At 32.2% G+C, this 12,294-nt stretch overlaps 1 protein-coding gene across 1 annotated transcript in view; it reads left to right on the top strand.

The window, feature by feature from the left end:
* Positions 1 to 820: 820 nt before the first annotated feature.
* The window catches only part of LOC132744863 (mucin-5AC-like), a 34,715-nt gene continuing 23,241 nt past the window's right edge, over positions 821 to 12,294 (top strand). The window contains exons 1-6 of the mRNA XM_060733653.1: positions 821 to 1,355; positions 6,589 to 6,749; positions 7,535 to 7,778; positions 9,792 to 10,636; positions 10,913 to 11,129; positions 11,439 to 12,190. Coding sequence (XP_060589636.1) covers positions 1,325 to 1,355; positions 6,589 to 6,749; positions 7,535 to 7,778; positions 9,792 to 10,636; positions 10,913 to 11,129; positions 11,439 to 12,190 — 2,250 coding nt within the window. The 5' untranslated portion in view covers positions 821 to 1,324. The remainder of the gene's footprint in view (positions 1,356 to 6,588; positions 6,750 to 7,534; positions 7,779 to 9,791; positions 10,637 to 10,912; positions 11,130 to 11,438; positions 12,191 to 12,294) is intronic.

The following is a 12,294-nucleotide window of genomic DNA, read 5'->3' as shown; positions in this document are numbered from 1 at the left end:
CATTTTTTTTTAATATTTTATTTCGAGATTTATGTTCCATTTCATTAAGGTCTAGACTAATAACTTGCGTGCAAACTTTCACATCATTCGCTCAATCCTTTTTTCAAGAATAACCATTTTTGTTGTGGAAAAGACTCCGAAATTGAAAAGCGCTGCAACGCTATTCACTCAATTCGCTCTAAGAAAAGCACAAAAATACAATTTTCAATATATTTTTGAGTGTATTTATTAATTATCTTTTGCATATCTTTCTATTTTACGCAACCCGGCTGATGAATGTAAGAAATTCAAATTTCATGTTTTTAGGCTTTTTGACCTCAGTGGAGTTTGTTTTATATCGCTAGCAGAACAGCTTAAGACATGTAAATATCTTAAAAAATAATTATGTAACAAAAATGTAATGCGATAATTAGATTACAACAAATTAGGATATTGGTAACAGCATTTAGACCGTATAGTTCTGAATGTGTTAAAATGATATAAAAAAGTAGCACCATTTATTGTCGTGACGCGGCTCATATGTATAGATGATGTAATATTACAATCACAGTCTTATTTTTTTTTCTCACCATTCACCGAAAGTTTCTTTAGACCCAGCATATGTTCACACTTTTCATAAAAAGCATCGTTTTAGTACCGGAGGCGACACAAACAGTTTTGTCAATTGATCGTTTTGCAAATAAATATTTTATACTGACAATTGTCAACACTTATATCCGCTTTTAATGTATGAAATTTCTCCTACCTTAAGTCTTAAAAATAATATTTAGTTGACACGGTTAAACTTAAAACGCATGTAAATACGGTTCAAATGCGGCCGCGCTTTTGTTCGTCATTTCAATTGCTTTCATTATTAAACATCGTCTCTTTATACTTTAATTTCATACCAACCATTTTTGTTAAAAAATGTAATTAAATTGAGGTTTGTAATGAAGTTTCTGATCTTGCATAAGTATGTAAAGCTAATTTGAATTGAAATATTTTTATATACTAGATATTAATAAAAAAAAGCAAATCTTTCGATTTTCTACCGTAAATAACAAGGACTATTACATCTACATCTAGATGTCTTTACTGAAGCGATGAATTCGGAACACAAATGACTGATTTCTCTCAATAGGTAGAAGTAGGTTACACCAAGTTACCCGTACAATCTGCAGTAATTACCGAAATGACGGTCACTAAACACGGAAAGCGGGAGGCGGAGCTTATAGTTATATTTAAATGTGTACATGCTTTCGAAATTGCTTAAGTCTGCGATAAGTGACAGGATTTTGAAAAATCTTGGAGGATTCTAGTCTCAAGATAAGAGAAATGCGACATAATGCATGGAATATTGACATTCAGTGTCCTAGGTGAGAATAGATTTTTACTTATATATATATATATATTTTATCACTTTTATTAATGTTATTATTTTTTGGACAGGCCTTATTCTGCTGACTGAACTGATTACCATAAAACTATGAACTCGCATTATGATACATAATAAACAAATATTAAACATAAACTACAGGTTTACTTAATCCATATCTTGATATTGCAGTAATGATTGTTATTTAAAAAAATGCATTATCAATTTGAACTTTATATGATATTAATGCAACAGCTTAACTGTTTCATTTAAATGCCTATTATGCCTCAGGAATGCTTGAATTTCTCAAAATCTTCTTTTACCTGTTAAAATTTCAATAAGTAACACGTTAGTCAATAACCTTAACCATCTTTTGATTCTGTTGCTTTTTGACAATTAGTACAGATATAGTGATTAAGTAATTTGTGCAGAAGCCAAAATACTAGTTTGTTTACACTTTGCTTTTTTTATGACAAATCATTTCACATTCAGTACTTCTTTCCTCGGGTCATAAGCATGCAACATGCTCTAGAACCATCTTTTAAGATTAATAAAATGAATGTTTGCTTTTTCTTGAGAATATTTCTGTTTTTCATTTCTGAGGCAAAATGTGCCTTAAAAATTGCATACATTAAAAGGTCATTATGCAAAGAAGCATATATGCTTAAATCAAGTTTCAATAAAAGGAATGCAAAATGCAATCATCACTAAAAGGGCTAATTCTTGAAGTGATAATTGAAAATAATGGCGGGTGAATTTCGGGAATTTACAATGAAATACATCATGACTGTCATCCTTCATGAATGCTTCCTTGTGATTAAAAAAAATAAATAAAAAATACTGCTTTAAAAAAGGTAATACTATCAAGCATTTACTAAATGTTCATAAAAATGAAGATACGCCAACTTTTCTTAGGCCAAAAGTATGTTTCCTATAGATAAATAAGTTGATAGAAGCGCATCATTTGTGTAATAATAAATAATCAATATAATGATAATAATATAATAATAATAATATAATAATATAATAATAATAATAATAATAATAATAATATAAATAATAAATAAATAATGATAAAATAATAATTGATGAAAAAATTCGTTGATGAAAAAATTCGATGAGCACTGATTTTTTTGTTTGTTTTTGTTTCTTTAATATTTAAGTCATAAGTCGTCGACATAATTATAAAGAATGTCACGTGGATTAACCTTTAAGTAGGGGATTATCCTATTACATACGTTAAAACGTTTTAATATTAAGTCACCTTTCCAGCTCTAATCTTAATTCTAACTTTTGAAGTCACTTTTGTGAAGTACTCACAGTATTTCATTTTTGTATATTTATTTTTGTTATAAGTTTATAATATCAAACTACCAAAATCTGGAGTTGAATGACCCTTTAACCATTCATTTACCATAGGAAAACTTATTAAATGCGTGTATTTGAATAAATAATACCATTTAGAAATACAGTCAAACCAGTGACCAAATGTCATCCAAGGGAGAGACCAAACATGGCCTTTATACACATGTGGGCGTTATTTAAAGGTTACCTTGTTATTTTTTTTTTTAATAAATGAAGGGTTGTCGACGAGTGACCTTTATTCACAGGGTGATTTCATTCAGAGATGGTCTTTTACAACACAGGTTTGACTGTAAATATGAGGTAAACCTCCCATGTCAGAGTAACAAATAACCTTTATTTATAAAAACAGCACGGCAATGATCTATTGGATATTATTTGCACAGATTTAACATTTTTTCAAGTTACCGTCCACATTTTTTACAGATAATAATCTATATAAAAGAACTTTGTCATTCTGTCTCTTTATAAGTATGCCGTAACAATGAAATGAGCCGCGTCACGACAAAACCAACATAATGGGTTTGCGACCAGCATGGATCCAGACCAGCCTGCGCATCCGCGCAGTCTGATCAGGATCCATGCTGTTCGCTTACAAACCCTATTACAAGTAGAGAAACTGTTCGCTATCAGTTTCTCTACTTGTAATAGGGTTTGTAAGCGAACAGCATGGATCCTGATCAGACTGCGCGGATGCGCAGGCTGGTCTGGATCCATGCTGGTCGCAAACGCACTATGTTGGTTTTGTCGTGACCCGGCTCAAATATTCTGTGTGAGCTAAACTATCATATTTCTTTAAGAAATCAGTCGGTCTTGACATAAGATACTACTTTACTTTGCGCTGCAGTGTATATGAAATATATAAGTAAAAATTTGATAGCCATTTGAAATAAGTATGTCACACATGTATAACAAAATTAATCATTTAATAAATATATAATATTTTTGATATTAAGTATGAGTGTATTTTTACGTGAGAGTGAAATGAGCCGAAAAACGTTTTACGTGAAAATTTAAGAGCATAATACTTTTTAAGCTATTAAAAAGACAAGATTCTTTCATAGCACATTTAATAATAATACTATTTCATCTCATTCGGAAAACTTTGTGCTGTTTTACTTCTACCAAATATATCTATTTATGATCGAGCTGAAATATCATCAATGTTTAAATAAGACCCCATGTTAACAATACACGCAAAAAACACGCATGCACGTTACCTTAAATAAATAGTTTTTGACTGGAATTCGGCAAGTTGAATATGCGTTCAGAATCAGAATACCAAATCACTGGAATCCGAATTTTTTTCTATGATTTTGATGTAAGATCATTTTTAGTTTTTAACATAGCAGCTTATTACTTCTCTTCATTCCGCCAAAAACAAGTTCACAATTTCAATAAAAAAAAAGTGGAAAATACTTAAATTTTGTTGCAATTTAGTTATTACAAATTCAAGTATTTAACGCTTTGATTAAATTTTTACTGCCCAACGTTCAATTGTATGCGTACAAGTGAATGAGTGTAGATTTAATATTGAATTTATTGAACGAGTCAAATAAAGCTATTTTGAAAAAGCCTGTTCTCTGACGCATATGACGTCAAAATTAATGAACGGTGTGCCATACGGTTTTACGTGGTCGGAAAACGCACGGGTATCAAACTCCAACGCAGTTGTATATATATTTCTAATTGCACATTATACCTCAAAAATGAAGAAAGGACATGTTGCATGCTTATGAGCCATCAAAAGTAGTGCTGAATATGAAATAATTTGTCATAAAAGTAACAAAATTTAACAAAAGGGCCATTGGTATATATTAAACTCCAACGTATTGGTACCTTTTGTTTTGCTACACAGACCTGCGTAGCCAAATCAAAACACTACGAGGAGTTTGCACGGATATGTGACAAAATGAGTTTATAGTTTTAAACGCAATCTTACTTTAGAACAACACAAAATAATACATTTTTGAACCACAGCCGCAGGGCAATGCTGTGACTGCGTTTGTATTAGGAGAGTACTATTTGCTGTTGATTTACTGTTGTACCTCTTCTTATCATAGACCGTAGAAAAATATAAAATTATTATGTATGGAGAAAGCAAATGCATTGCATTTTTAGATAAATAAGTAGGTGTTTTTCTGGGGTTTTTTGTGGTTTAAATCAATTTCGATAAAGAACAATCCTAAAACATCTTGTTATTTTTGCAAACCAAACATATTTATATATAAAACAAAATAAGCTCGATCTTGTTTAAAATATATCGAAATTTGAACTAAATTGTGAAGAGCGGGAAAATAAATGAAGAAAGTAAATATAAAGCATCAGAAGTTAAACAGAAAATCCCTGGATAAAAAGAAATTATAAACCAGCAAAACAATTATGTTTTATATCTAATCTAAGCTTTCAAGGACACACACAAAAAACACATTACTTATATAACAAGTGTAAACTTTATCTATAATACAAAGGAAAGATAAATATATAAATAGAATTTTCTCGCTTAAAGTAGCAGACGAACACTCAAGGCGACGTTTTTCCCGCAGTTGGTAAAAATTCATACACTTGACTAAACGAATATATTACTTCATTTTAACTTAATTATTCCACTGTATTTACATTACATAATCAAAGCAGATCATAGTAGCTTATGGTATAGTAGGAATGCCAGCGAAGCGTACTTGATGCACATTTGTACCGGTTTTTTTAAGTATTGTCTGAAAAGCGGTTCTACAATGTCGCAATGATAAATGCGAAATTTCATATGGACACTGCAAATGCAGGTGCAAATTATCGTTGATGTATGAATGCAATTGTAATTGTATTGAAAGCGGTATATGATATATCAGATCCGGGTACAGTAATTTGATACTGCACAAGTATAGAAACGTGATACTCAAACTTCATTCAACATGATTTGACTAGCTTATTTGAAAATTATACGTTTCCTTCTTGAAAGAAGGAGGGTTTAGATTTTATTTATTTAAGCTCGATTGCGAGACAAGTTCTTGAATCTTATATTAATTACTTAAGAGTCCACTTCCTGGAACCAGCCAGTACGGGTGTCATATGAGGAAATATGGCCGTGACCCGAGCCCTGAGTAGGACTCGAACCCGAACCCATAATCCCTGGGTTGAGAATCAGACACCTTAACCGCTAGGTCACCGCTCCCCTTTTTATTTATGTTATTAAACTGCTCAATATTTATGAACGTTCTGTTATGCAATTTAGACAGCAGTGCAAAAATGCCAAAATGTCAAACTATTTTTCTATACTTGATTGATTTTGATTTCCTTTTACGGTGCATTTTTAAATTTAAAATGAAGTTAAAATTGGACTTTAAACAGAATATCGTATAATTTCTGTGTTAGATCTTTCAAGTGTGGTATTTTTAAAAGTCAAATAAAGCTGGAAATTATTGTTATATTGGTAAAAATGTCATGATTTGTAACATCACGCCCTTCAACGACTCCGTTGTACTAACTTTGCCATTTTGCTATTTTACGACCATTAAAGAACTGGCACGATCGTATTCTGAAACATCCTCTTACTTTGAAAAAAAAATAAATATGTCTGTATATATGAAAACCTGTATATAAAGCAAGTGAAGAGAATATTAGTTTATAAAAAATTATTTTAGTTCGATTGTCTTGGAAGCTATAAGCTTCTTGAAACACACTTGAATCCGTTCATGGAACCAGCCAGTACTTAGCAATGAGTTTAAAGTTTCATGCTAATCGAAACAACGGCTTACCCATGATGGGGTTTGAACCCACGCGGCCAGCAATCATTAGATTACTAGTCCGACGCGTTAACCACCGGTCACGCCGCCACTGAAAAGAATATTAATGCAATTCCTTTTTTTTTACAGCAACATGTATACATTTCTCACTCGAGACACCCGTTCTCAATGCAGACAGATTGGAAATAACCCCTAACGCTGGCGTTGACATAATATCGCCTGGATATGAGAGCGGGCAATATCCATACCATACAAAAAAGTTCTGGGAGCTGTATGCTCTTAATGCAAAGGTCGGTAAACAATTTGAAACTTTAAAAAATCTAACAATGAAATTAAGTAAAAAAATTAATTAAATAAATATTCAGAAATTAGGCAACAGAAATTTCTTTTCTACGCAGTCTTTATAGAAAATTTTATTTAAACATATGATAACCGACGTATGAACACATTTCGGAAGATTCTAAATTAAAATTTCAACATTTCTTGTTTAAATGTTTAATACTGCTTCAGACGGTGTTAGTGGGTGTGAATGGTAGCTTGCATTGATCATTACCGTTCACCAAACCAAGCCAGCATTATTTTCAGACGTTCTTCAGCAATAATTCTGTGTGTTTCTCTATTTTCTCATTAAAAACGAGTCTAAATTTACAATACTTTGGATACAAGAAGGGCTTATAATCAAAATAAAGATACCAAAAGTAAAATCAAGTGACTGCCATTTAACCAGCTAACTAAAAGATATGCAATTCGAAAAATAGATGCCATTTATATTACAAGGTCTTTTTAAATTACCAAAATTAGTAACCTGACATCATCATTATTTGAGCCGCGTCACGACAAAACCAACATAGTGGGTTTGCGACCAGCATGGATCCAGACCAGCCTGCGCATCCGCGCAGTCTGATCAGGATCCATGCTGTTCGCTTACACTCCCTATAACAAGTAGAGAAACTGATACCGAACAGCATGGATCCTGATCAGACTGCGCGGATGCGCAGGCTGGTCTGGATCCATGCTGGTCGCAAACCCATTATGTTGGTTATGTCGTGACGCGGCTCATTTGATTTCATATCAGAAGATACAAGTTGTATTTGAAGACGTCGACATAGAATTTCACCACACGTGCCTCTGGGACAGTGTAAGAGTTTTTCGTTCGAACTGTGAGCAGTTGACGTCATACAATAAGGGAGACGTCGTTCTCTGTGGCGTTCTGTCGACTTACACTTTCGACTCCGAGAGCTCCCCTATATGCATCTTGTTTACATCGGACTGGTATGTGAACAGACGCGGATTCAAAGCACGTGCAAGAGTTTTACCAGGTAGTTTGTGTTTAATATCAAAATTTAATTAGAAACGAAAATGTTTAGCCTTGGTACCAGTCAGGATCTTTCAAATAGAAAGGTTTAAAAGACCCTGTACCAGTATAGAGCCAGGCAAGGCTACACATTCGTACCGTCTGACCGGTCACTTCACTGTTGGTAGCTCATTTTATTTGTATTTTGATTTAGAAAAACCTTTAAAGACATATGATGCTCAAAAAAAAACCCTGATAATAACTATATAGTCTATTTTGAAATGTAAAATGAACATCTTTTGAAAACACACAGAGAGGAATTGTTATTGTAACTCAAGTCACAGTATGAATACATAGCGTCTGGCAGTTTTTATAAGCATAGATCAAATTAATTTGTTCATAGTTTATACATTCAATCATTCACAATTAGACATACTCAGGAAGAATTTACAATAGATTTCAATAAATTTCTGCTATTAAAGTATCTTACCCAAAGATGAGCATAGTATATCTTTGCACAGCGAATATGAACTGTTCCAAATTCTAAACATTTTCACATATCAAGCCGGATAAGGGTAAAACCCAATACATGTACATTTTAGGTTATATTTGATATTCAGAATTTTTGTATAAACGGTCTTTGCATAATGCCATTATTTTAAAACAACCAATGTACATGCTTTAGAATCTATTATGTACTGCGATTTTGTTTAAATGTGACATGAATTATGAGGTAATTTGACAGCACGAAGTTAATGTAATGATAACTCCGATTTTTTTTTACAAAAAGCCGTGTTTTCGAAATTTATCGTTGTATTCGTGTGAAGTTTCAGATTTACTAAAAAAATTAAGGTGACATTATGCCCTTTCAAGTGTAAATGGCCCGTGAAAATGTAAAAAAAATCAAAATAACTTAAAATTGTGCCATTATACAATTTTATATTTTACTATGAAGAAAAAGAAGAATCAATAAACCTATGTCAAACGGAAATTTCTATTATTATTCAGAAGGTATCGGTAATTCTTAATTCTTAAAAAGTCTTTTTATAAATTAGGTCGTTCTTATTTCATTAACATTTATAGGTCAATCATCATTGAAACAGTCTTTTTTTCAGATTTCTAAATTTTACTAATTCAACACGACAGCGAAATAATGAGCATAATGTCACTTTAAACAGGCGACGCTATTCTTGAGCAAAGAAAACAGTTATTTACTATTTATTTAGTTAAATGATTAAAACAAATAATGTAAAATGGTTTTACAGTCATTCAGGATACGACACGTTAATACATTTTGTAAAAAAGAGAAAAAGTCAATCGAAATTACTAGACATTACCTTTTAGTTATTAAGATCATATCTTTAACAAAGCAGTTATTTTGTTTCAGTTTACGTTAGTGGTCATATTTTATTGTTATATTTGTCCTGAAAACTAAGTATGAATTTTGATACATGTATCTTTTGTCTATTGCCTAATGTTATCACTTGCTGTTTACTTTCACAAGATTTTATAAAGTATCTTATACTCGTAAATACTTCTATTGCATAACGTTATACGCAGAGTACTTTTATAAGTTACGACCAAACATGGTCACCCGTTAAGGCCACTGGCTGTTTACAATTCACAAGATTTTGTAGCATATATTCAAGTTTCCAATTTAAGATATTTATTCAAATGAATTGAACAAATATTAATCAGCTAAACGCAGCCATTACCATAACGGTCAGAAGGTTATTACTTATTCTTATGTATTATTTACAGTTAAACACTGTATAGTTATACATAATTATGTAGAAACATCCCCATAAAAAGAGTTCAACAAACTGAAAACCTTAGCTTAACCTTAGATGGATGCGTCATCAAAAAAGGTTTTGATTAAATTCTTGCCCACCTGCGCTGCCTAATTTCTGTAGATGTAAGTTTTGTAAATATTGCTTATAGAATTTAACAACATATCCTGTATAATTATGTATTTTTTCTTAAAATCTCGTACTTCTTTTTACGATTTGATCATATCTTGAATGAACTTTGATTACAGATGTTTTGGAACACACGACAAAAGTTTTGAATATTTCAACAAGGTCTTCAACTAGTCAAATGAACAAAAGTGAGGTCGTTCCAACTACAATTGTTCCACCTCAGACAACTTTTTCTGCAAATGCTTCATTAGGAAATCTGTCTCCATCACCATCATCATCGTCGTCGTCGTCGTCATCATCATCATCACCATCCTCCTCCTCCTCCTCATCATCATCATCAACAACAACAACAACAACATCAACAACAATGACATCTATTTCACCACAAATGTCAGATCAATCCTCAGTGCCATTAAAATCATCATCTACAACAGTTAAAACAACTTCAATATTGTCGTTGTTTTCATTAACAACTCCGTCACACCTATTTCCATCATCAACAATAAAAACAAAACAATCATCATCATCATCATTATCATCATCATCTAAATCGATAATAACATCGACATTAATAGCTTTAGAGTCGGAGTCATTAACAACTGACCTATCATCAGCATCATCTTCAAAATTATCATCAGTCTCATCGTCACCAACATTATATTCTACTAATTTACCTAAAGCATCGACTCAATCAACATCGTCAGTATCTTCATCATCATCATCATCATCATCAGCAGCAGCAGCATTATCATCATCATCACCACCACCACCACAAGACACATCCTCTTTGCCAGTAACAACAACAGCCACTTTGAAGCCAGTAAAAATTGTGCTTTGCCAGCAAACAAGTATAGAAATTAGCCTCTACAACGAAATTACTATACGCTCGCCAAGTGACGCAACTGGAGAAAAATATCCTCCAAATCAACACTGTGTCTTGACAATTCATAACAACCACCTACAGGTTAGTTGGAACATGGCTGTAGAAAATATGTACTCTTTGATGCAGATTTATTATATTTTATTGTTTTAATGCTTTATAAATGTAATCTTAGGAAAATATTAAGATTTTAAGTACTTTAAAATTTGAAATTGAGAAGAAATGGCACATACAAGAGACCATATAATACCATATAATCACACTGGTTAAATATTCGTTATTGTCTTTCAAATGCTCATAAAGGTGAAAAATAGCTTACTCATTTATAAAGTTAAAAAAAACTAGCTTATTCTATTTCAGGATATCCACATGGTGTTCATTTACTTTGAAATTGAATATAATCCACATTGTGCATGGGACTTCCTCGAGTTGAAACTTGGAAATCTATCAACCCGTTACTGTGGTTACCAACTACCTCATCTAGAGAATACACAAGAAGAGAAAATTCAGCTGATTTTTCATACAGATAAAATTGTACATAAAAAGGGGTTTATGATGAAACTAATAAGTTCGTTCCGTAAGTGTTCACACATTCTTCATGTAGATTTTGTTTATTGGCAATCACAGGGTATTATTGTTTTACTTTCTTTGTTTCATATAATATTATATTTATAAATGTGTCACGTGCAATATGAATTAAAACAGATTGTAAAGATTGAATAGGATACTTCTGGCTAAAAGAATCTCCTCTGTCGACTTTTAAAGGATCATATGTTTTTCGTTTATGAAGATTGTAGACTATTTTTCCTATTCTATGACTTAAGTGGATTTACCCTGGCAGCATAAAATCATAATAAATCATATAGAAGTAACATTTCTATTGTAGATAATTCAACGAGAAAGAACAATTTAGTCAATGCCACAACAAGTTCTACGAATTCCGTTGAGACAACATCAGGATTTACACAAACACCGACATCACCTATTCATTCTACTGCTACACAGCAAACAAAATCGACAACAAGTGATAAGAATTTTGATAATACTGGGTCTTTTGGAGAAACCAGCGCATCTTCAACAAAATTATCATCTATCAATTCAACATTATCACCGTCAGACACTATATCAAAATCAAAGACAATCTTGCCATCTTTAAGTTCAACTTTGTCATCATCAACTAAGATATCTTCAGTAGAATCAACATCGACATCGACAGTGACAGAATCACAACCATTTCAAACTGAGAAAGTCACATCTGCGTCTACAATTACAGCAAAAATTTCTGCGGACTCCATACAATTTAAATCATCCACAGTACCGCCTTCTTCCTCATATACATCAGTCTTCAATTCAACCGAGTCTGATATAACTAGTTCAACACTTCCGAGCTCGTCTTTATCCGAATCCGAGTCATCATTGATTTCATCAACTCAAGCGGTAATACAAGAAACATCAAATGTACCATCAACAACAACTGTAACGGAGACATTAGATGTAGTCATTTGTGAACCCAATGACATCAGTATTAATATTGACAATCTGAATGTTTTGACTATTAGATCACCCCAAGATGGAAACACTGGGAGATATCCTGTAAATAAGAATTGTATTCTTAACATCGACAATCAACAGAATCTGGTTAGTTGTTCTCCAGTCTATAAAGAGATATCTTTAAATATATTTTGATATATTACTTAACTATATTAACTGTACAGTTCATGTATTAGTTTGATTTATTTTGA

Source organism: Ruditapes philippinarum, unplaced genomic scaffold (genome assembly GCF_026571515.1).
Source record: "Ruditapes philippinarum isolate M1 unplaced genomic scaffold, ASM2657151v2 ctg2411_1_1_1_1, whole genome shotgun sequence".
NCBI classification, from domain to species: Eukaryota; Metazoa; Mollusca; class Bivalvia; order Venerida; family Veneridae; genus Ruditapes; species Ruditapes philippinarum.
Note: the sequence above shows the minus strand (reverse complement) of the source record. Positions and strands in the feature narration are given on the sequence as shown.